We start from the raw sequence: 25,799 nt of genomic DNA on the forward strand, positions 1-25,799 counted from the left end.
ATGCTAACCTCTCACCATTACCTTCAAATAAAAGGTGATATTCTGTACTGTCACCTAATATGAAACATGTTATCTCAAATCGAAAATGCAAGAGCATAGAACCAAATGTAAAACTGTAAGCTTCACTGTCCAAACACATATGGTGGGACTATGTGTGCCTGGTAAACACATGTGGATCTGGTGAACAGTTATCACTTGTTGACCAACTACAGGAATACTGACTTCAGAGTCTCCAGTTTACAGTGGGGATTCCCCAGGACAGCAGAGAGCAGCTTCACTCCTGAATCCTTCAGGACATTGTTACTCAGATCCAGCTCTCTCAGGTGTGAGGGGTTTGACCTCAGAGCTGAGACCAGAGAAGCACAGCCTTCCTCTGTGAGTCCACAGAATGACAGCCTGCAAAGAGATCATCATGATTTCACAAACACACTGTTAATTTAGCACCAGTAGTGTAGAAGGACTATGGCAGATGCATTTGGTTTATTCTCTTAAACAACATATATATTAATCTTCTGTCTCTTAGAATTGCATGGTCATATTGTTATACTAATATGAACATCAATGCACTGATTCAGTAAGTTTTTCAATTTAATATCATACATTAAATACATATTATAATACATATATTTCTCTAAACTGAATATTTCTTCCTGATGATTAGTACTTAAATGTCATTTTATGTACTCACAGAGCAGCTCTGGAGGCTTTGACCACTGGCAGCAGCCTCAGAAGACCTTCCTCTGATCTGGAGTATTTCTTCGGGTCAAACACATCCAGCTCCTTTTCTGAAGTCAGCAACACAAAGACCAGAGCTGACCACTGTGCAGGTGACAGTTTGGCTTCTGAGAGACTTCCTGAGCTCAGGTAGCTTTGGATCTCCTCCACTAGAGAATGGTCATTCATTTCATTCAGACAGTGGAACAGATTGATGCACCTCTCTGGAGAGGGATTCTCCCTGATCTTCTCCTTGATGTACTTGACTGTTTCTTCATGGCTCTGTGAGCTGCTTCTTGTCTTTGTCAGTAGACCTCGTAAGTGCTTCTGATTGGACTCCAGTGAGAGGCCCAGAAGGAAGCGGAGGAAAAGGTCCAGGTTTCCTGTCTCACTTCGTAAGGCTTTATCCACAGCACTCTTGTAGACAGTAACTTCAGTAACTTGCGGATCGGCCATTAGATTCTCATTGTTGTTGATGAATGAGAGGAACACATATACAGCAGCCAGAAACTCCTGAATGCTCAGATGCACGAAGCAGTACACATTGTCTTGGTACAGCACACATTCCTCTTTAAAGAGCTGTGTGCACAATCCTGAGTACACAGAGGCTTCATTGACATCAATGCCAGCCTCTTTCAGGTCTTCTTCATAGAAAATCAGACTGCCATTCATAAGCTGTTGAAAAGCCAGTTTTCCCAGTGACAGAATGCTCTCTTTATTCCAGTGTGGACCTGTCTCTTCTTTCTCAAGATACTTTTCATTCTTCTGTTTGGTATGAAACTCCACAAGGTGTATGAACATCTCAGTCAGAGTCTTGGGCATCTCTTCTGTCTTGTCTGTACTCAACATGTGTTCAAGGACTGTTGCGGAAATCCAACAGAAGACTGGAATGTGGCACATGATGTGGAGGCTCCTTGATGTCTTCATGTGTGAGATGATTCTGCTGGCCAGGTCCTCATCACTGAATCTCTTCCTGAAGTACTCCTCCTTCTGTGGGTCATTGAACCCTCGTACCTCTGTCACCTGGTCAACACACCCTGAAGGGATCTTATTGGCTGCTGCAGGTCGGGTAGTTATCCAGAGGAGAGCAGAGGGAAGCAGATTTCCATTGATGAGATTTGTCAGCAGAACATCCACTGAGGTTGACTCTGTGACGTCACAACAGATCTTGTTCTTCTGGAAGTCTAGGGGCAGTCGGCACTCATCCAGACCATCAAAGATGAACAGAACTTTGTACTTGTCGTAGTTGGAGATCCTTGATTCTTTGGTTTCGATTGAGAAGTGATTGAGAAGTTTAATCAAAGTGTGTTTTTCCTTTTTCATCAAATTCAGCTCCCGAAAAGGGAATGAAAATACAAATTGGACATCCTGATTTGCTTTTCCTTCAGCCCAGTCCAGAATGAACTTCTGCACAGAGACTGTTTTTCCAATGCCAGCGACTCCCTTTGTCAGCACAGTTCTGATAAGTTTGTCTTGTCCAGTTAAGGGTTTGAAGATGTCGTTACATTTGACTGCAGTCTCTGGTCTTGCTTGTTTCCTGGTTGTTGTCTCAATCTGTCTCAGCTCATGTTCATTATTGACCACTCCTGTTCCACCCTCTGTGATGTAGAGCTCTGTGTAGATCTTATTGAGAAGTGTTGGGTTTCCTTGTTTAGCGATCCCCTCAAATACACATTGAAACTTCTTCTTTAGATTAGATTTGAGTTCACGTTGGCAAATCACAGCAAGCTCATCTGAATGAAGAAATAACACAGAGGATATTAATATTACGTCTGTTTTAAAGCCTACAGTATTCTAGGACTGTTATTACATTTTAAATTATAATAATTTCTTCGCTTAACTGACTGTATAAATGTTTTCATAATGCATTACAGACTGGTGTGACTGATTATATTATTATTGGTATTATCTCTCTCTCTCTCTCTCTCTCTCTCTCTCTCTCTCTCTCTCTCTCTCTCTCTCTCTCTCTCTCTCTCTCTCTCTCTCTCTCTCTCTCTCTCTCTCTCTCTCTCAACACAACACAGTCTTCTGCTACTTGATGAGGTCACTAGGTGTTGTGTTTAGGCTGCTACAATATCATTGAGTTACAAAGCTACTTTAGCTGTACTTTATCTACAGCCTTAAAATTGTTGTTATAAAACAGCATTCAATATGAGGCAGACAGCTCTTACTTTTCTCCAGTGTGTCAGCAAGCTCCTTCTGGTTCATTTTCCTCAGGACGTGCAGTGTGATCTTCAGAGCCCCCTCTCTGGCACTGCTCTCCTGCTTCTCATCTTCAGCATCCACCACTTCCTTATCCTGCTTCTGACTTTCAAAGCCTTCTGGGAGTTCTGGACTAAGAATCCTCTTGAACATCTTCAGCTCGTTCTTCACAAATGTCATAATATTCTCTTCAAGCAACTGAAATAAGTCAAGTAAATAAGATATGTTAAGTAAATCAGTTAAGCAAGAGACTAAATGCTTTCTCATTAACACATGAATGAATGATTGGCAGATCAACTTTACTTGAGGTAAACAAAAACAAATGTACATAACAGGACCACATACACTGAATATGGAGGCCAGGTCTGTTTGATGACTCTGGGAAGACCGACCACTGAGAATCTCTGACTCTGATCTCTCCTGTTGGTTTCTGTGGACAAAACATGAGATTACATCTCCTCATCCAGGGAGTGCACACACACACACACACACACACACACACACACACACACACACACACACACACACACACACACTCACACACACACACACACACACACACACACACACACACACACACACACACACACACACACACACACACACACAGGGAGGGAATGTAGTGTTTGTTTAATATTGTTTCAGGACTATGAAAATGGAAAAAAGGTTTAGCCTATGGATTTTGAAAACAACAAAAATAAATGGGGAAATGGGAGAGGAGAAATGACTAGAGACAGTGTTGTTTAACTCACTGACCATGACCCATGAGTTATTCTTACCTTTGTTCAGTAGAAAAGTCTCCCTCTCTAAACTCTATAGGATGTTCCATAGACCCGTCACTCTTCATGGACACACAGCTGGGTACAGGGGATGCTTGTCTCTCCTGCTTGATTGGACTTCAACACAACAGTGACAAACATTACTCATCTACTCTGAGCTCAGATTTGGAAACATAACAAGAGTTTCAATCACTTAATGGCTTCATTTCAGAGAGACAAATGTTTTTTTTGGCAAAATGCTATATATCTAATGAACTCTCAGAAAATTTAGTAGTAATGCTAGATTTTACGCAGTTAAATGTAACAAATACAGTGGGGAAAAAAAGTATTTAGTCAGCCACCAATTGTGCAAGTTATCCAACTTAAAAAGATGAGAGAGAGGCCTGTAATTTTCATCATAGGTACACGTCAACTATGACAGACAAAATGAGGAAAAAAAATCCAGAAAATCACATTGGAATTTATTTGCAAATTATGGTGGAAAATAAGTATTTGGTCAATAACAAACTTTTCTCAATACTTTGTTATATACCCTTTGTTGGCAATGACACAGGTCAAACGTTTTCTGTAAGTCTTCACAAGGTTTTCACACACTGTTGCTGGTATTTTGGCCCATTCCTCCATGCAGATCTCCTCTAGAGCAGTGATGTTTTAGGGCTGTCGCTGGGCAACACAGACTTTCAACTCCCTCCAAAGATTTTCTATGGGGTTGAGATCTGGAGACTGGCTAGGCCACTCCAGGACCTTGAAATGCTTCTTACGAAGCCACTCCTTCATTGCCCGGGCGGAGTGTTTGGGATCATTGTCATGCTGAAAGACCCAGCCACGTTTCATCTTCAATGCCCTTGCTGATGGAAGGAGGTTTTCACTCAAAATCTCACGATACATGGCCCCATTCATTCTTTCCTTTACACGGATCAGTCGTCCTGGTCCCTTTGCAGAAAAACAGCCCCAAAGCATGATGTTTCCACCCCCATGCTTCACAGTAGGTATGGTGTTCTTTGGATGCAACTCAGCAGTCTTTGTCCTCCAAACACGACGAGTTGAGTTTTTACCAAAAAGTTATATTTTGGTTTCATCTGACCATATGACATTCTCCCAATCCTCTTCTGGATCATCCAAATGCACTCTAGCAAACTTCAGACGGACCTGGACATGTACTGGCTTAAGCAGGGGGACACGTCTGGCACTGCAGGATTTGAGTCCCTGGCGGCGTAGTGTGTTACTGATGGTAGGCTTTGTTACTTTGGTCCCAGCTCTCTGCAGGTCATTCACTAGGTCCCCCCGTGTGGTTCTGGGAATTTTGCTCACCGTTCTTGTGATCATTTTGACCCCACGGGGTGAGATCTTGCGTAGAGCTCCAGATCGAGGGAGATTATCAGTGGTCTTGTATGTCTTCCATTTCCTAATAATTGCTCCCACAGTTGATTTCTTAAAACCAAGCTGCTTACCTATTGCAGATTCAGTCTTCCCAGCCTGGTGCAGGTCTACAATTTTGTTTCTGGTGTCCTTTGACAGCTCTTTGGTTTTGGCAATAGTGGAGTTTGGAGTGTGACTGTTTGAGGTTGTGGACAGGTGTCTTTTATACTGATAACAAGTTCAAACAGGTGCCATTAACACAGGTAACGAGTGGAGGACAGAGGAGCCTCTTAAAGAAGAAGTTCCAGGTCTGTGAGAGCCAGAAATCTTGCTTGTTTGTAGGTGACCAAATACTTATTTTCCACCATAATTTGCAAATAAATTCATTAAAAATCCTACAATGTGATTTTCTGGATTTTCTTGACGTGTACCTATGATGAAAATTACAGGCCTCTCTCATCTTTTTAAGTGGGAGAACTTGCACAATTGGTGGCTGACTAAATACTTTTTTTCCCCACTGTAACTACATTTTTTAATAAAGAACTGTACAAATGATACACTTGTGACATCAATATTTAAATATTGTAAAATAATAATTCAATACAGTAATATGAGATCTGTATGTAAAACATTTACATTTGATATTTTAGTCATTTAGCAGATGTTTTTATCCAGGGTCTGGTTTTCCAAAAGCATCTTAAGGCCAAGTTCATCATTAGAACCTTCGTAGGAGCATTGTTAAATCTCTGAGCTGTTTCCCAAAACCATCGTCCTTAACGTTGCACTTGAAAATGCTCATATTCTAACACCTGCCTCAGACCACTTGTAGAACAGCCAAATGCGTCGTTAGATGCTTTTTTGCCCTGCCGCATCACTTTATACACAGAAGATCTCCGCTAAACATAGAATCACATGGTTTATCCGTCTCTCTGTGACAGCCGATAAATTCAGAACAAAGTTGACTACAAATACAAAGTTGCAAAACAAGGGACGTATACAAATTTGCTTCAAATGAAAACAGAGATGACTGCATTAAAATATAAACAGTAGGCTATAGGCCTATTTCAATCACATTGGAATATATTCAATGTTCAATATATTTAGTTTTATTTTGCTACTTGTGGGCTACTGTGTGACGTTCTGGCTCCGGGACTCTTAGTAGTGAGCCAGGGTTGTCATTTTCATTTGGGTGTAGTTCATTGTGGGATCTAGTTGTTTCGTTTCTATGTTTGGTTTTGATGTTGATTTAGTCATATGACTCCCAATCGGAGGTAACGAGTGTCAGCTGTCGGCTCGTTATCTCTGATTGGGAGCCATATTTATACTGTGTGGTTTCACCTTGGTTTTGTGGGTTTTTGTTTCCTTGTTGCTGTTAGTCATTATCAGTATTGAACTTCACTTTCGTCATTTTTGGTTTGTTGTTTTGATCGTGGTTTCTTTATAATAAAGTCTACGATGTTCGCTCAACACGCTGCGCTTTGGTCTCCTCCTTTTGACGATCGTGACAGAAAAACCCACCATAAAAGGACCAAGCAGCGCGTCCAGGAGCAAAGGGTCTGGACATGGGAGGAACTGTTGGACGGTAAAGGGTCCTGGACTTGGGAGGAGATCCTGGATGGTATGGATCGCCGACCATGGAACGAGACGGTGGAGAGGCGACGGCGAGAGGAGCAACGGCATCGGCAGGGCCATCGTCGGAAGGACGGGAGGCAACCCCAAAAAATTTTTTGGGGGGGGCACATGGCTTGGGCGGCTGGGCAGCAGGAGGCTGCCACAGGGAGAAAAGGAGAGAAGGCTAACGGAGTACGGGAGCCATTGGCGAGTAGAGGGAGGGAAGTGTGTGTGGCACGGCGTGAAAGACTGATGTGTGTTGCCAGTCCGGTCCGGCCCGTTCCTGATCCTCGGTTGAGGCCAGTGGTGTGTGTTCCCGGTACGGACCGGCCTGTTCCTACTCCAAGCACCAGGTCCACGGTGTGCTACGCCAGCCCGGCCCGGCCTGTTCCGGCCACTCGCACCAGGGATACGGTGCGCGTCGCCAGCCCAGCCCGGCCTGTTCCTACTTCACGCACCAGGGATACGGTGCGCTTCGCCAGCCCGGCCCGGCCTGTTCCGGCCTCTCGCACCAGAGATACGGTGCGCGTCGCCAGCTCAGCCCGGCCTGTTCCTACTCCACGCACCAGGGATACGGTGCGCTTCGCCAGCCCGGCCCGGCCTGTTCCGGCCACTCGCACCAGGGATACGGTGCGCGTCGCCAGCCCAGCCCGGCCTGTTCCTACTCCACGCACCAGGGATACGGTGCGCTTCGCCAGCCCGGCCCGGCCTGTTCCGGCCACCCGCACCAGGGATACGGTGCGCGTCGCCAGCCCAGCCCGGCCTGTTCCTGCTCTCCGCACTAGGCCTTATGTGCGTCCCCAGGGTCCAGCATGCCCTGTTGCTGCTCTCCGCACTAGGCCTTATGTGCGTCCCCAGGGCCAAGCATGCCCTGTTGCTGCTTCCCGCACTAGCCCTGAGATGCGTGTCCTCAGCCCGGTACCTCCAGTTCCGGCACCACGCATCAGGCCTACGGTGCGTCCCCAGGGCCAAGCATGCCCTGTTGCTTCTCCCCGCACTAGCCCTGAGATGCGTGTCCTCAGCCCGGTACCTCCAGTTCCGGAACCACGCATCAGGCCTACGGTGCGTCCCCAGGGCCAAGCATGCCCTGTTGCTTCTCCCCGCACTAGCCCTGAGATGCGTGTCCTCAGCCCGGTACCTCCAGTTCCGGCACCACGCACCAGGCCTACGGTGCGCCTCAGACGGCCAGAGTCTGCCGTCTGCCCAACGGGGCCTGAACTGTCCGTCTGCCCAACGCCGTCTGAACTGCCCGTCTGTACTGAGCCTGCAAAGCCGCCCGTCTGCCATGAGCCTTCAGAGCCGTCCGCCAGACCGGAGCCGCTAGAGCTCTCCGCCAGAGAGGATCAGCCAGAGCCTTCCGCCAGACAGGATCAGCCAGAGCTCTCCGCCAGACAGGATCAGCCAGAGCCTTCTGCCAGACAGGATCAGCCAGAGCTCTCCGCCAGACAGGATCAGCCAGAGCCTTCCGCCAGACAGGATCAGCCAGAGCCTTCCGCCAGACAGGATCAGCCAGAGCCTTCCGCCAGACAGGATCAGCCAGAGCCTTCCGCCAGACAGGAGCAGCCAGAGCCTTCCGTCAGACCGGATCAGCCAGAGCCGTCAGCCAGCCATGAGCAGCCAGATCCGTCAGCCAGCCATGAGCCGTCCAGCCAGGATCCGCCAGAGCCGTCCAGCCAGGATCCGCCAGAGCCGTCCAGCCAGGATCCGCCAGAGCCAGCCAGCCAGGATCCGCCATTTAGTCAGGTGCTGCCCCTTAGTCCAGTGCTGCCCCTTAGTCCAGTGCTGCCCCTTAGTCCGGTGCTGTCCCTCAGCCTGGTGCTGCCTCTTAGTCCGGTGCTGCCCCTTAATCCAGGTGGGTTTAAGTGGAGGGTGGTCATTGGGAGGAGGTTAAGAAAGCGGGTAGTAACTATAGTGGGGTGGTGGTCAAGCCCGGAGCCGGAACCGCCTCCGGGGAGCAACACCCACCCAGCCCTCCCCTATTGTGGGGTTGTGAGGCGCGGTCGCAGTCCGCGCCTTTAGGGGGGGGGTACTGTGACGTTCTGGCTCCGGGACTCTTAGTAGTGAGCCAGGGTTGTCATTTTCATTTGGGTGTAGTTCATTGTGGGATCTAGTTGTTTCGTTTCTATGTTTGGTTTTGATGTTGATTTAGTCATATGACTCCCAATCGGAGGTAACGAGTGTCAGCTGTCGGCTCGTTATCTCTGATTGGGAGCCATATTTATACTGTGTGGTTTCACCTTGGTTTTGTGGGTTTTTGTTTCCTTGTTGCTGTTAGTCATTATCAGTATTGAACTTCACTTTCGTCATTTTTGGTTTGTTGTTTTGATCGTGGTTTCTTTATAATAAAGTCTACGATGTTCGCTCAACACGCTGCGCTTTGGTCTCCTCCTTTTGACGATCGTGACATACTGTCTGTAATTTGTCTCAATATATTTCATGATGTGGAGCCTAACATGTGCACAATGATGTGCCAAGTCTGTGATTTAGTGCATTTTTATTGTGTAAGAATTAGAATAAACTACCTCAATATTTGCAGCCGTAGGTAGTAATATCTTTCTAGAAGCTGATCCGTGGTCAGTATTGTGAAATAATTCGAATGTTATGGAAAGATTTGAATGGGGAAAACTGATCCGAGAGCAGCGCTCCCTTTCTTTCGATCCTATCAGTATCGATACATGCTCCACCGGACGTGATACCTTGTCATGCTGCTGATCCAGTTTCTACTGGTCTGCCTGCGGATATGGAACTCTGACCTGTTCAACGGACGTGCGACCTTGTCCCGAACCTGCTGTTTCGACCCTCTCTCTCGCACTACCACTCCTGCTGTCTCGACCTCTGAATGCTCGGCTATGAACAGCCAACTGACATTTACTCCTGAGGTGCTGACCTGTTGCAACCTCTATAACCACAGTGATTATTATTCGACCCTGCTGGTCATCTATGAACATTTGAAAATCTTGAAGAACGATCTGGCCTTAATGGCCATATCCTCTTATAATCTCCCCCCAGCACAGCCAGAAGAGGACTGGCCACCCCTCAGAGCCTGGTTCCTCTCTAGGTTTCTTCCTAGGTTCCTGCCTTTCTAGGGAGTTTTTCCTAGCCACCGTGCGTATACATCTGCATTGCTTGCTCTTTGGGGTTTTAGACTGGGTTTCTATATAAGCACTTTGTGACAACTGCTGATGTAAAAAAATATATAATTGTGGTACGCATATGAAGCAGACCAGGCCAGGGTTTAGGATTTGAGAAAACAAAGAAGTAAAAATGACTTCCTTAGTTGTTAGTAAAAAAAAATGTAACTCAGCATTGTTGGTTGAGGGCTCGTAAGTAAGCATTCCACAGTAAGGTCTACACCTGTTGTATTAAGAGCATGTGACAAATCTAATTTGGATTGATTGATTTGTTCATTTTATAAATGTTCTGTCTTTAGTAGTTGAACACATTATTACTTCAACCTCGTGAAAGTGACAAACTGACACGTTTTCATGTTAGTCAAAAACAACTTTATATGGAAGGAGTGCCTTTGATTTGACGGCCTGCACATGCGCAGTTCGGCGTGAGACGACCGTTCGGCGTGAGACGACTGCTCGACCTGATGACATGTTTTTAAGCATGACCTTCAAATTAAATTAAATGAAATTGTATGTCACATGCGCCGAATACAACAGTGGTACACTTTACCGTGAAATGCTTACTTACGAGCCCTTTCCCAACAATTTAGTTAAAAAGTAACAAAAATTAGCTAAATAAAAAAAGGAAATAGTAACATAATAAAATAACAATAATGAGGCTATAAGGTGTACTGAGTCAATGTCCAGGGGTACCAGGTAGTTGAGGTAGTAATGAGACTATATACAAGGAGTACCAGTACTGAGTCAATGTGCAGGGTACCAGGTTATTGAGGTAATAACTAGACTATATACAAGGAGTACCAGTACTGAGTCAATGTGCAGGGGTACGAGGTAGTTGAGGTAATAACTAGACTATATACAAGGAGTACCAGTACTGAGTCAATGTGCAGGGGTACCAGGTAGTTGAGGTAATTACTAGACTATATACAAGGAGTACCAGTACTGAGTCAATGTGCAGTGGTACCAGGTAGTTGAGGTAATAACTAGACTATATACAAGGAGTACCAGTACTGAGTCAATGTGCAGTGGTACCAGGTAGTTGAGGTAATAACTAGACTATATACAAGGAGTACCAGTACTGAGTCAATGTGCAGGGTACCAGGTAGTTGAGGTAATAACTAGACTATATACAAGGAGTACCAGAACTGAGTCAATGTCCAGGGGTACCAGGTAGTTGAGGTAATAATGAGCCTATAAGGAGTACCAGTACTGAGTCAATGTGCAGGGGTACCAGGTAGTTGAGGTAATAACTAGACTATATATAAGGAGTACCAGTACTGAGTCAATGTGCAGGGTACCAGGTAGTTGAGGTAATAATGAGCCTATATGGAGTACCAGTACTGAGTCAATGTGCAGGGGTACCAGGTAGTTGAGGTAATAACTAGACTATATACAAGGAGTACCAGTACTGAGTCAACGTGCAGGGGTACCAGGTAGTTGAGGTAATATGTACATGTAGGTAGGGGTAAAAGTGACTAGGCAATCAGGATAGAGATTACATCTCCTCATCCAGGGAGTGCACACACACTCACTCACTGACAGAAACACACACACACACACACACACACACACACACACACACAGAGGGAATGTTGTGTTTGTTTAATATTGTTTCAGGACTATGAAAATGGAAAAAAGGTTTAGCCTATGGATTATGAAAACAACAAAAAGAAATGGGAAAATGGGAGAGGAGAAATGACTAGAGATAATGTTGTTTAACTCACTGATCATGATCCATGAGTTCTTCTTACCTTTGTTCAGTAGAAAAGTCTCCCTCTCTAAACACTATAGGACGATCCATAGACCGTTCACTCTTCATGGACACACAACTGGGTACAGGGGAGGCTGGTCTCTTCTGCTTGATTGGGCTTCAACAGAACAGAGACAAACATTACGTCTCTCATCTACTCTGAGCTCAGATTTGGAAACATAACAAGAGTTTCATTCTAAAACGCTATATATCCATTTTCAGAAATGTTCGTAAATTTGCTTCTATTGTTTAAAGAAATTATCAAATAAATGGTTGTGTTTTCTCACTAGCTAATCAATGCATGGTGTTGTTCAATGACAGACATGTGTTTGTTTAAAATCGATCACTTAATGGCTTCATTTCAGATAGACAAATGTTGTTTTTGCATTTTCTGTTTGGGGTTTTAGACTGGGTTTCTATATAAGCACTTTGTGACAACTGCTGTTGTGGAAACTGTCTTCTGGGAATGCATATGAAGCAGACCAGGCCAGGGTTTGCGGTTTGAGAAGTCAACAAGAGATAAAAATGACTTCCTTAGTTGTTCATTTAGAAAATGTTCTGTCTTAAGTAGTTTAACAAACTGACACATTTTCATGTTAGTCAAAAACAACTTTATATCGAAGGAGTGCCTTTGATTTGACGGCCTGCACATGTGCAGTTCAGCACAAGACGACCATTAGACCCAATCAATTAACATTAATTGAGTCACCTCTGGTCGAGAAAAATTTATTTTCCTAGTACATTCATTGTCAGATTTCATCAACCAGCAGCGAGCACTCTGCCTTCTCGAACAAGTAGCCAACTCAGCCCCGATAAAAATTATAACCTTGTTAATAATAAGTTACCTGAGGTAAAACTACAGGGTTAACGCTCACCAAGTAGCCGTAAACTTGTTAATAATAAGTTACCTGAGGTAAACCTACAGGGTTAACGCTCACCAAGTAGCCGTAACCTTGTTAATAATAAGTTACCTGAGGTAAACCTACAGGGTTAACGCTCACCAAGTAGCCGTAACCTTGTTAATAATAAGTTACCTGAGGTAAACCTACAGGGTTAATGCTCACCAAGTAGCCGTAACCTTGTTAATGATAAGTTACCTGAGGTAAATCTACAAGGTTAACGCAGGCAGGTCTCATTGATAACAATAGTGAAGCTGGCATTGTGACGCAGAACAATGGGCTGGGAATAGAACGTTCTGAAGGCGAGTCGGTGTCACAGAGCTCAATATAACTAGTAGGAGCTGGTAGGGTGAAAAATGCCCAAACATAAGGCCTGTTTTTTCGCGATTACTTCATAACCAGGGACAGAAGGTGATTGTGGTTATGAAACTGGGCTCCATGGCGGTTGTAATTAACTAGTTTTTCTCCGAAAAAAAGTGTTAATAAAATAATATTCAAAAGTTCGGTCCTTGGACACAGAGGGTTTAAACACTAAAGTTACCGTCCATCTAGTGAAGAGGAGAACCGGACAGAGGGATGGTAGGTAGCCAGCATCCATCAACGACAGAGGGAGAAGCCCTCCACGGTATTTAACAGGTGGAAGAAACAACCCGGGAGCTCCATCGGTCCACAAGAAATGCAGGCAGCCGGTGCTGATGTAGTGGGAGCTAGGATAACTAGGATGCTGCTGGTAGAGTAGCTAGCTTAGCTAGCTGTACCAACTAGCTTGGAGAGCTAGCAGGTCGTTCGTCTGTACCTCGTCTCGAGGATGATGACGAATCCGGTTAACCGAGTGAAAAGGATCTGGCTACACTCATACTGTCCCTGACCAAAAAGAAAATTGAACAATAAACTTCGGTGTCTCAACACTGTATCAAACTCCATCGTTATTCCCCAAGATCACCTCAGCCCACTCTGCGCGTAACTGGACAATATGCTTGGCGCCAAACCGTACGTGGACGCAGACAGTTCTGTACGGGGATGCGAACAGTTCCAGAACGCGGACATGAGCAGAGCCACACAATAAACTAAACCCAGTCTTTACAGTGGCTTACGTTAGTAATATTCATATATATATATATATATATATATATATATATATATATATATATATATATATATATATATATGTATATGTAAAACAAACATTCAATGTTATTTTATAACAATATTTTGAGTTCTGGGCCCATATCCACAAAGTGTCTCAGAGTAGAACATTGGTCGTATAAGTGCTGAGAATAAAGACATTTTACACTTATGGGTATAAATTAAAGCTATGCATGAAGCCTCTAGTCCCACCTAGTCCGCAGATATTTAGGACACCTCATGAGCTGTCCTAACCAGTTAAGAGTTAACAGCAGGTGTCTTGATAATACTATAGAATAATGCAGTGAGTCAGTGGTTCCTGTGCCACATGTAATTGCTTTGGAGTAGTTTAAATAATGTTTAGATTTTTCTTTATGATCAATCCATAAATAATATAGACCTACATGCAACCGTATGTCTTGTGCTTTTGACAATGATTTCTGTATAATAAGTCTTGGTGATTCAATAGCCTTGTTAATCATTACATGTATTTTAACACACTATCTATGTTTGGCTCAGTCTGGCAGTTACCCAGAACTATCAGAGGCTCTCTCTTGTGGCTGCTGCTGATGACAACTGCATGTATGTTATCGTAATAATGATGTCTGCATAACATTTTGTCTTCATTTTGGCAGATTAACTCATGCTTATTTCTGAATATTAACTCAGGTTTTCGCCCAGGGCAAATGAGTTGGAGCTGTGGCAGGCGTTGGACCTGTGGCCGAAAAGTGTCCAGTTTGAATCCCGGGCCGGGCGCTGGAAAGAACGGGCGGAATTGATCTGACCCCTGGAGGGCTGCTGGGTCCACGTCCTCAAAACAATCACCTTTCGTTGGGCCCTTGAGCAAGGCCCTTAACCCCACAACATGCTCTCCATCCAGGGGCGCTGCACTGCAGCTTGAACCTGTGCTGGTCTCAACTGTATGTGTGAGGTCTGCTGTTTGGGGGGTTATGAACGGAGCAGAAAATACATTTTTGTTGTTTGCTGGAACTAATGGACAAAGTTGTACTGTATTGTAATGTATTGTATTGTAAAGAAGTCAGCCAGAGTTGGGCCATCGTTCGAACAAAGAGATGACTCCCTGGCCACCAGTGTGTTTGAATATAACGAAGATAAATTCTACCCCCCATACAATACTTTCATACACAGTAATTACTTTTTTATATATATAATAATAATAATTAATTATACACATTACATTTTGGATAGATAGTACTCAGACATCTATAGTGTTTACAGTAATGACTATTACCGATCATGATATTTTTTAATCCCACCCCTCTGCTACTCTCAGCCCCGCCCACCTATCTCCGTAGAACATCCTCTTTTGATTTCCACCTGCCATATTTTTTTCAGCTGCGCTGTGATTTCTTACATGCATTTTTAACCTTTCTAGTCGCATAGTATCCACAGACTGTAAGTTAAAGATCAATATTTTTCATAAGAGTATTATTCTATTGTTGATTGACTGACTATGGCTTTCCAAATCCCCAGCACTGCTATTTCTAAGGATAATTTTTAATGAATATTGGGATTTTTCAACCATTCCTATTTTCCTATAAATTATATTCTTAGCTAAAAATATTCCTATTTAATAGTAGTAGCCATAATTCATAAATGACACCATGCAGGGTTCTATATGGAGCCATTTTGGTTCAGGGAAGAAGAACCTCTAGAGTTCTGATTAAAGAACCCTATAAAAGGTTTCTATATAGAACTTTTAGTGGTTCCATATATTAAGCAAGCGATAGAACCCTTGTTGTTTAAAACAGGAGTGAAGAGTGTTTTGATTTGACGGTAGTATTGTCAAAATTCCGCTTGTAACAACGATCAGAATTAGTAAAAACAATAAGGTTCTGCATGACAACATATTAGACAATAACTAAGAGTAGGCTAAATGATTGTGTCATGCAGAACTTCTATAGATGTGTGTGTGTATGCTGGTAAAGATGTGTGTGTGTGTGTGTGTGTGTGTGTGTGTGTGTGTTTGTGTGTGTGTGTGTGTGTGTGTGTGTGTGTGTGTGTGTGTGCTGGTGAGACATCCACATATCACAGTCAAATATACAGGATACAAACATTTCATTCCAGCTATATAGCGTTTTGCTTAACAAAAATTAATACGCAAAAATCTATTAATTAAATTCTTAGAACAACAATATTTTACACGCACATGAAGGTACCCATAAGCAATCATTTCTGATGTAAAATAACAAACGTGAAAAAATTGTGGATATAACATTTTAGAAATAAACTCCTTATAAATTCTTAAACAACATTGTCATCTCACCTCTTAGCTTTGGTGTCATGTCCCCCAGAGAGACTTGTTTTAGAGGCAGGGACCCCCTCCTCTCTCTCCCCAGAGAGACTCATTTTAGAGGCAGAGCCCCCCTCCTCTCTCTCCCCAGAGAGACTCATTTTAGAGCACTGACCCCTAAACAGAGATCCAACAGTTTGGTTGTGGTTAACACAGTGACAACTAATTATTGAAGGTCAATTGTTCTATTTTATTCATTATCTCTTAGAAATAAAACATTTACTAACAGACACGTCCAATCAGTCAGGTGATTTAATGCAATCACATCAACACGTAGTTTAGTGAGCAGGTAGCTTAGTGGGTAAGAGCGTTGTGCCAGTAACCGAAAGGTCGCTGGTTCTAATCCCCGAGCCGACTAGGTGAAAAATCTGTCAATATGCCTTTAAGCAAGGCACTTAACCCTAATTGCTCATGTAAGTCGCTCTGGATAAGAGTGACTGCTAAATGACTCAAATGTCACGACTGATATTGTAAACCTTTTCTCCATGTAGTGGAACTAATAATAGTAATAATAATAATAATGGGGGATTGATGGACGTTACAATCTATCTGAAATATTAAAGCTGATCTAAAACTAAAATAAACTAAAATAAAAATGATAATAATGTCTCACTTTCTCTTGTAATAATTCCACTCATTCTAGTGTGTTGCTTTGTTCAACAGGTCTGCTATAATTATGATATTATTTAATTTAATTCATAATATCAATGTTAAGAAAAGTACGTTCAGGTTTCATACCAAATTACACAGGAAGCAGGAGCTCATTGTAATTTAGAAAACAACAAATGTTCTGATATTCTGAAAGATGATTTAGAACTATGATACATTAAAATTTTTACAAATTGTAAAATAACCACGATATACGAATCATATAATACGAGATATGAACAACAATATGTTTTTGAATCTGACTTGCCTACGCCCAGTTAGCGCCATTTTGTATGATTGAACTGTCACGTACCTGTCCCAGGTGAAATGGACTGTTAGATCTGGGTGTTTTACTGTCATTCTCTATACTATAATAACACCATATTTTTAATTTCCCTACACACTTTACAATAATCCCTTGGAAGAGTCTTACCTTGTAGCCTGTATTCACAACCAGAACATGTCAAATCATTGAGATATTTTCCGTTCTGCTGAGAGAGCACCTTCCTGATGACAAGTGGCTCTGTATCTGTGTTCTAGGTACAGTTGATCTTTGGATGCAATAATATCTGGTCAAAGTCTAGTGGCACAACACCATAGTATAGCATTAACATAACAGTAGTTTAACCTTTGGCCAGTAAAGGCCATGGCATACTTTAAAATGTTGAATCATTATGATGGATCCAGTTTCAACATATCTCTAACTTTGAACCATAAAATGGGGTCCCAAATTATTGACTCCCTTGATAAAGATGAGTAAAAATGACTGTATAAAATAAATAATTCAAATACTGAGCTATATTGTATGCCAAAAAAAATGGAAATTAAATGATTTTATACAATTGCTAAGAGAAATTGCTCAGAAAAATAGATTTTGTTTAACAAAAAATAAAAAAATTCTCAAAAAGTTAGGGGTCAAATTTGACACTCCCTTTCAATACCTCCCCTGTGAGGATAACGGCACTGAGCCTTTATCTAAAATGTTTTATGAGTTGGAGAACACTTTGGGAGTGATTTTAGACCTTTCTCCATACAGAATCCTTCCAAATGGCCAACTACAGGAAGGTAAAGGTACAACTAAACACACAATAAAGGAACAAATCTCCCTAATTGACGGGAGGCTTGAATCTTAGTCATTTACCCACCGGCCTCTTACTACTATCCCAATGTATACATTCTACCACCATCATACATGAATAATCCCTGGTAGGATCCTTACTACTATCCCAATGTATACATTCTACCAACATCATACATAAATAATCCCTGGTAGGATCCTTACTACTATCCCAAAGTATACATTCTACCAACATCATACATAAATAATCCCTGGTAGGATCCTTACTACTATCCCAATGTATACATTCTACCAACATCATACATAAATAATCCCTGGTAGGATCCTTACTACTATCCCAAAGTATACATTCTACCAACATCATACATAAATAATCCCTGGTAGGATCCTTACTACTATCCCAATGTATACATTCTACCAACATCATACATAAATAATCCCTGGTAGGATCCTTACTACTATCCCAATGTATACATTCTACCAACATCATACATAAATAATCCCTGGTAGGATCCTTACTCTGCAGCCTGAATAAAAAAATAAAAAAAATAAAACATGATTGCCTTGGCAACGTCTATTTGGGATCCCAATAAAAAACTAAATACTTAACATGACCACAATAATATCAGCTGTAGTTGTTGTAAGATGCCCATCATACACTGGTGGCAGGTAGCCTAGCGGTAAAGGGTGTTGGACCAGTAACCGAAAGGTTGCTGGTTCGAAACCCTGAGCTGACTAGGTAAAAAAACTGTAGATGTGCCCTTGAGTATCTTTGGATAAGAGTGTATGTTAAATGACTAAAATGTAAATACTATTATTTAAAATGGTCAAGGGCTTTATGAATGTATTTTAATGCCTATCATCTGCCATGTAAAGTGTTACCATGCAATTTCTGTGAAAAAAGCCTGAAATGGTGGAAGGTCAAAGATCATGAGTATTTGATGTCTGTGTCTCTCTCAGTCTCTGTCTGTCTCTAACCCCAGTTGTCAGTAAAGAAAACAGTTAGCTACACCTCATGGTTAATGGTTTATCCTCATGGTGTGTAGAAAGCATACCTATATAAAAGTATATTTGTTCTTGTCCAGCCATTACATATTTGTAGATGAAAGAGCAGGATATTATATGAACTCTAAACTGAAGAGAGGACAGAGCAGGATATTCTATAACTCTAAACTGGAGAGAGGACAGAGCAGGATATCCTATAAACTCTAAACTGGAGAGAGGACAGAGCAGGATATCCTATAAACTCTAAACTGGAGAGAGGACAGAGCAGGATATCCTATAAACTCTAAACTGGAGAGAGGACAGAGCAGGATATCCTATAAACTCTAAACTGGCGAGAGGACAGAGAAGGATATCCTATAAACTTTAAACTGGAGAGAGGACAGAGCAGGATATCCTATAAACTCCAAACTGGAGAGAGGACAGAGCAGGATATCCTATAAACTCTAAACTGGAGAGAGGACAGAGCAGGATATCCTATAAACTCTAAACTGGAGAGAGGACAGAGCAGGATATCCTATAAACTCTAAACTGGAGAGAGGACAGAGCAGGATATCCTATAAACTCTAAACTGGAGAGAGGACAGAGCAGGATATTCTATAAACTCTAAACTGGAGAGAGGACAGAGCAGGATATCCTATAAACTCTAAACTGGAGAGAGGACAGAGCAGGATATCCTATAAACTCTAAACTGGAGAGAGGACAGAGCAGGATATCCTGTAAACTCTAGTAAGTATATGTTTAATCAAGGAAGTGTGTGTCTCCTAAATGGTGTGTGAGTCTTTTTATCACACTGTAATTCTGGAAGTTGGAACACACTCCTAAGGTGAGTGTCTCTGAGGAGAGAGAGGAGGGGGGCACTGCCAACCCCCAGACCCAGAGAGCAGTCTCCAGTACCCAGCTGTCTGTCTATGACTGGTCCATGTACAATCCTCTCAATGTTATCAGTGGACCAATGCCCTTTGACCCAAAGTAAGATTACTGCCATACATTATAGATTATAAAAGGGGTATTCCTCCCAGATCTGTGGAGAATGTGAGAATGTAACAGACTGTAGTCTGGTTGGGAGGTTGGGAGTTCAACGTTATATCAATCATTTATTTATAAAGCTATTTTACATCAGCAGTTCCATGTGGGGAGACATAGAGGGAAATGTCTGACATGATGAATGATGCAGGGTGATTTCTGATACTACTGATCAACATTACTGTATGAAATAGTATGGGGTTTAATAATGATCCAGGGTGATTTCTCATACTACTGATCATCATTACTGTATGAAATACTGTGGGGTTTAATAATGATCCAGGGTGATTTCTCATACTACTGATCATCATTACTGTATGAAATACTATGGGGTTTAATAATGATCCAGGGTGATTTCTGATACTACTGATCAACATTACTGTATGAAATACTATGGGGTTTAATAATGATCCAGGGTGATTTCTCATACTACTGATCATCATTACTGTATGAAATACTATGGGGTTTAATAATGATCCAGGGTGATTTCTCATACTACTCAAAAACTGAATTGTTGGTTAAGGGCTTGTAAGTAAGCATTTCACTGTAATGTCTACACCTGTTGTATTCGGCGCATGTGGCAAATACAAGTTGCTCTCTGAGCAGAACGGGAGATCAACTGCACCTAGAACATAGATACAGACCGCTCGTCATCAGGAAGTTGCTCTCTGAGCAGAACGGGAGATCAACTGCACCTAGAACATAGATACAGACCGCTCGTCATCAGGAAGTTGCTCTCTGAGCAGAATGGGAGATCAACTGCACCTAGAACATAGAAACAGACCGCTCGTCATCAGGAAGTTGCTCTCCGAGCAGAATGGGAAACATCTCAATGATTTGACATGTTCTGGTAGTGAATTCAGGCTATAAGGTAAGATTATTGTGAAGTGTGTAGAGAAATTATATGCATGATGTAATTATAGTATAGTGAATCCTGGGACAGGCGCTAACTGGGATTGGGTAAGTCAAATTCTAAAACATATAGCATATGAATATATCATAGTTCTACATTTCACATTTCGTATGAAATATGTAATTGTATCATATTTGTTCCACTATAGTGCAACGATCCTCAGTATATGAGCCACGTTACAATTCCCACCAAGTGGGTTAAACCTCTTAGTGCCAATGGCATGATGTGTAGGGTGTTTGCCTTTCACGCCAGCGACCCGGGTTTGCTTCCCTGCCTCGCCGTTTGCTACATTGGTGTCAGAAGTGGGATGGTGGCCATGAGGCCATCAGAAAGCCGGGACGTGTGAGGGGGCTGAGTAGTGCCTTTGATGTCGAAAATTGTATTTGTCGTCAGTAAAACAAAAAGTACTTTCAGAGTTTTTGTACAATTAAGATAGACTTTATTACACAGATAATATAGCCAAGGTGGTCTGCAGAGCATCTCACTTTCCACCTCTCAGCTCTCAGTTTATATACAGTTTCATCCTTACTCGTTTTACATACATTTTAGCTTAATCCCTCCCTCTTTGGTTCCTCCACCATTGTCTCCAGTTTTCACCTCTTGACCGCTCCGCCCACTTCCTTATTTTATAATAATGGCGGTATCTGACTTCTCTCCCTTCTAATTCAGTGTCTGGAAACATTAGTGGCGGGACCAACGCCTGTCATGTAAAAATAACAGCCCTGTCCTGTAGAAATAACAGCCCTGTCCTGTAAAAATAACAGCCCTGTCCTGTAAAAATAACAGCCCTGTCCTGTAAAAATAAGAGCCCTGTCATGTGAAAATAACAGCCCTGTCATGTAAAAATAACAGCCCTGTCATGTAAAAATAACAGCCCTGTTGTCACACCCTGGCTCTGGGACTCTGTTATGTTGAGCCAGGGTGTGTAGTTTTCTATGTGTCTGTGTTCTAGGTTGTTTATCTAGCTGATGTGTTTCTATGTTGGCCGGTGTGGTTCTCAATCAGAGGCAACGTGAATCAGCTGTTGATTGTTGTCTCTGATTGGGGACCATACTTAGGCAGCCTGTTTTGCCACAGTGTTTGTGGGATCTTGTTCCATGTATGGTTAGTGTCTGTTACCTAGGACGTCACGTATCGTTTTGTTGTTTTGTACGTTGTAGTACTTTAAATAAATAAGTATGTTCGCAAATCACGCTGCGCATTGGTCCACTTCCTCCAACGATCGTGACAGAAGATCCAAACAAAACTGGACCAAGCAGCGTGTCCAGGAGCCAACGCCAGAGGTAACTCTAGCGGATATCCACTTCGACTGGGTCAAGCAGCGTGTCCAGGAGCCAACGCCAGAGGTAACTCTAGCGGATATCCACCTCGACTGGGTCAAGCCGCATGAGGAGGAGAGAGGTTGGACTTGGGAGCAGAGGATGGAGAGTCTGGCGAGAGCCATGGAGGCCATAGCCACGGGGGAGAGACGAACCCAATAAATGTTTAGGGGGGGGGCTCACACCGTGGACGACGGGACTGCTGGAGGCAGATAAGGGGCGAGTTAATGGATGAGGAGAGAAGGCCACCGGGTTATGGGAGCCATTGGCGAGTGGAGGGAAGGAAGATGTAGAGGCACGGCGAGAGGTACTGAGGTGTGTTGCCAGTCCGGTCCGGCCCGTTCCTGATCCCCGTGTGAGGCCAGTGGTGTGTGTTCCCAGTGCGGTCCGGCCTGTTCCTGTCCCCCGCACCAAGCCAATGGTGCGCGTCGCCAGCCCGGCCCGGCCTGTTCCTGCTCCCCGCACCAAGCCAATGGTGCGCGTCGCCAGCCCGGCCCGGCCTGTTCCTGCTCCCCGCACCAAGCCAATGGTGCGCGTCGCCAGCCCGGCCCGGCCTGTTCCGGCTCCCCGCACCAAGCCAATGGTGCGCGTCGCCAGCCCGGCCAGGCCTGTTCCTACTCCCCGCACCAAGCCTGTGGTGCGCTTCGTCAGCCCGGTCCGGCCCGTTCCTGCTCCCCGCACCAAGCCTGTGGTGCACGTCGTCAGTCCGGCACAGCCCGTTCCTGGGTCACCGGTGCCTGGTCAGGTACCGGTCAGCTGCTCCACATCGGAGCCTAAGCAATCCGCTCCACCGATGTCCAGTCCAGCTCCAGCCAGCGGGGCCAGACGGGCCAGGGGCGCTACGGGGGAATTGTTGGAGGGTGGTGGTCAAGCCCGGAGCCAGAACCGCCTCCGAGGAGGAATGCCCACCCGGCCCTCCCCTGTTCGGTTTATGTTTGGCGCGGTCGCAGTCCGCGCCTTTGGGGGGGGGGGTACTGTCACACCCTGGCTCTGGGACTCTGTTATGTTGAGCCAGGGTGTGTAGTTTTCTATGTGTCTGTGTTCTAGGTTGTTTATCTAGCTGATGTGTTTCTATGTTGGCCGGTGTGGTTCTCAATCAGAGGCAACGTGAATCAGCTGTTGATTGTTGTCTCTGATTGGGTACCATACTTAGGCAGCCTGTTTTGCCACAGTGTTTGTGGGATCTTGTTCCGTGTATGGTTAGTGTCTGTTACCTAGGACGTCACGTATCATTTTGTTGTTTTGTTCGTTGTGGTACTTTAAATAAATAAGTATGTTCGCATGTTCGCAAATCACGCTGCGCATTGGTCCACTTCCTCCAACGATCGTGACACCTGTCCTGTAAAAATAACAGCCCTGTCCTGTAAAAATAACAGCCCTGTCCTGTAAAAATAGCAGAGCCATTTCCTGGCTCCATTCTGACCCCCTAATTGATTCCCATACCTATCAATCGGTACTTAAACATGGCTTAAACATGGCAGGTCCATAATCAATTTCTCAATCATATACAGTTCCCACACATAGCAGGCAGTTCCCACACATTGCAGGCATTCTTCCAAGCCTCTTCCTTCTGTACCACTCAGTCCCAACACCTGTCATGCTGTGATTAACCATGTTTAACTTATAGTCTGAACTATGTTTAACCCCTGGCTCCGTTCCAGGAATATGCCTAAGGAGGGAGGCAAAGTGCAACAGTCTGGTTTCAGTCACTGATAAGGCAGGACAGCCGTGGATTAGGGAGGAGGGAGGAATTTGACCCGAAGTCAGATCTGATGAAGAGAGAAGAAACTTCCACGCCCATGAAGGTTCTAGCATCAGGCAGGGCCATGACTACACCAGCGAGAGGAACCAATGAAGTTCCTGCCTATCAACAGAGATGTAACTATGTTTAACCCTGGCTCCGTGCTTGTCATGTTGTGATTAACTGTTTAACTTATAGTCTACTGAGTCTAAAAGGATTGAACTATAGTCTACTGAAAAATCCCCAATTCCTTCCTGTTTTGGAGGGGGCTGTGTAGTGAGCCACGTTACAATTCCCACCATGTGGGTTAACCCTATTGCCATGTGTAGGGTGTTTGCCTTTCTCGCCAGCGACCCGGGTTCACTTCCCTGCCCCGCTGTTTGCTACAATATTAATATCATAGACTACCTGTTGAACAAAGAGACTCAATAGAATGAGATAAAGGATTTTAGGATAATATAAATAAGTATAAATTTAGAGTTGTCTTTTAGGTTCAGCCTTGTAGCTGCTTTTATCAATTGGCTGAAATGTAACAAATGACATGGCCTCCGAGTTGGGAGATAACCAGGCCCAGTTTAAATCATCATGACAACCATTTCATTATTTCCCCAGTGCAGCAAGGGAATCTAGAGACTCAACCTTTGTACCCAATCACATAGGTTTACAGCAGCTCACAGTTGCAACTTCATTGCTAAGAAGTCAAATTGCTTTGGTTTAGATAAAGACACAGGTCATAATATCTGTAGCAATCAGGGTTGGGCTCAATTCAGAATTGTGGAATTGACTCCCATTCAACTCATGAGGAAGATTAATCGGCATTGAGCAAATTTCAGGTCTGCTGAGCGCAAACTCGAATGTTGTGAAAGTTCCGTACAACTTCCGGCACCGGTTTACTCTGAACACTGAGGCTGTACCAGCTGGAAGTTACAGTTTTAACAGTGGCCAAGTATATTCATTTCTCTAGAAGCATGCTGAAAGTCTGTTGTTAATTTGTTTACAGAGAAATAGCACAGTTTGCTAAGAGCTGGCAGCAAGCTGCTAGGTCTGCTGTTAGAACCAGTAAAGGTCACTTTACCACTCTTGGGTAGCGGAATGACTTTGGCTTCCCTCCAGGCCTGAGGACAAAGACTTTCCTCTTGGCTCAGATTAAAGATATGACAGATAGGAGTGGCTATAGAGTCAGCTACCATCCTCAGTAGCTTCCCATCTAAGTTGTCAATGCCAGGAGGTTTGTCATTATTGATCGATAACAAAAACAATTCTACCTCTCCCACACTAACTTTGCAAAATGTAAACTTGCAATGCTTTTCTTTCCTTTGTTGTTTTCTTATGCATGAGTACTATGGCTCAGAGTACAGGCCTGAGTCGTGCCTGGCAATGCTACAGAATCCTTCTCTGATGCGCTCTGCCTACTAAATCTACTGCATAGTTAGTTTTGTATACTAAGTTTTGCATAGTTTGCTTTATTTCAGTATGTTGGACTGAAAGTGGCTAATATTGTGTTGATTCCATCAGAATTCCCACAGTAGAGGCAAATGTTAATAGTGTTAATTAATCGGGAAAACTATCAAGTTGGAGAGAACATTGCTCATGAGTTGAAATTCTAATTGGCCACATCCCACAGGAATTAGAATTTGAGTAACAGAAAGTCGAATTTAATTCAGTGCAATCAAAGATTATGGAGACACTGACAAGATACGTCTCTCTGCCCTCACAATGGGTGTTGTTGTCCACAAAGCTCCCGCCTATCCTTTCTTTGGATTGGTTCCAACCGCCGTATCTTTGTGAGATGTAGAGAAGGTGAACAGATGATCTCCGCATGTGTGGTTCACACCGTGAAGAATGGAGGAGGAGGTGTGATGGTGAGGGGGTGCTTTGCTAGTGACACTGTCGGTGATTTATTTAGAATTCAAGGCACACTTAACCAGCATGGCTACCACAGCATTCTGCAACAATACGCCATCCCATCTGGTTTGGGCTTAGTGGGACTATCATTTGTTTTTCAACAGGACAATGACCCAACACACCTCCAGGCTGTGTAAGGGCTATTTGACCAAGAAGGAGAGTGATTGAGTGCTGCATCAGATGACCTGGCCTCTACAATCACCCGACCTCAACCCATTTGAGATGGTTTGGGATGAGTTGGACCGCAGAGTGAAGGAAAAGCAGCCAACAAGTGCTCAGCATA

The 25,799-nt window shown here is 43.6% G+C and overlaps 1 protein-coding gene across 1 annotated transcript; it reads right to left on the bottom strand.

Moving 5' to 3' along the window:
• Positions 1 to 206: 206 nt before the first annotated feature.
• Positions 207 to 3,302, bottom strand: LOC311140598 (NLR family CARD domain-containing protein 3-like; the record flags this gene model as incomplete). Its single annotated transcript, XM_084175726.1, has 5 exons — positions 3,262 to 3,302; positions 2,886 to 3,114; positions 1,600 to 2,447; positions 689 to 1,293; positions 207 to 396 (listed from the first exon to the last, which is right to left on the bottom strand). The coding sequence occupies exons 2-5, from the start codon at positions 3,094 to 3,096 to the stop codon at positions 207 to 209; spliced, it is 1,854 nt and encodes a 617-aa protein (XP_084031852.1). The 5' UTR covers positions 3,097 to 3,114; positions 3,262 to 3,302.
• Positions 3,303 to 25,799: the final 22,497 nt, after the last annotated feature.

Source organism: Coregonus lavaretus, assembly GCF_964263955.1.
Source record: "Coregonus lavaretus genome assembly, chromosome: 2".
Lineage (NCBI taxonomy): Eukaryota > Metazoa > Chordata > Actinopteri > Salmoniformes > Salmonidae > Coregonus > Coregonus lavaretus.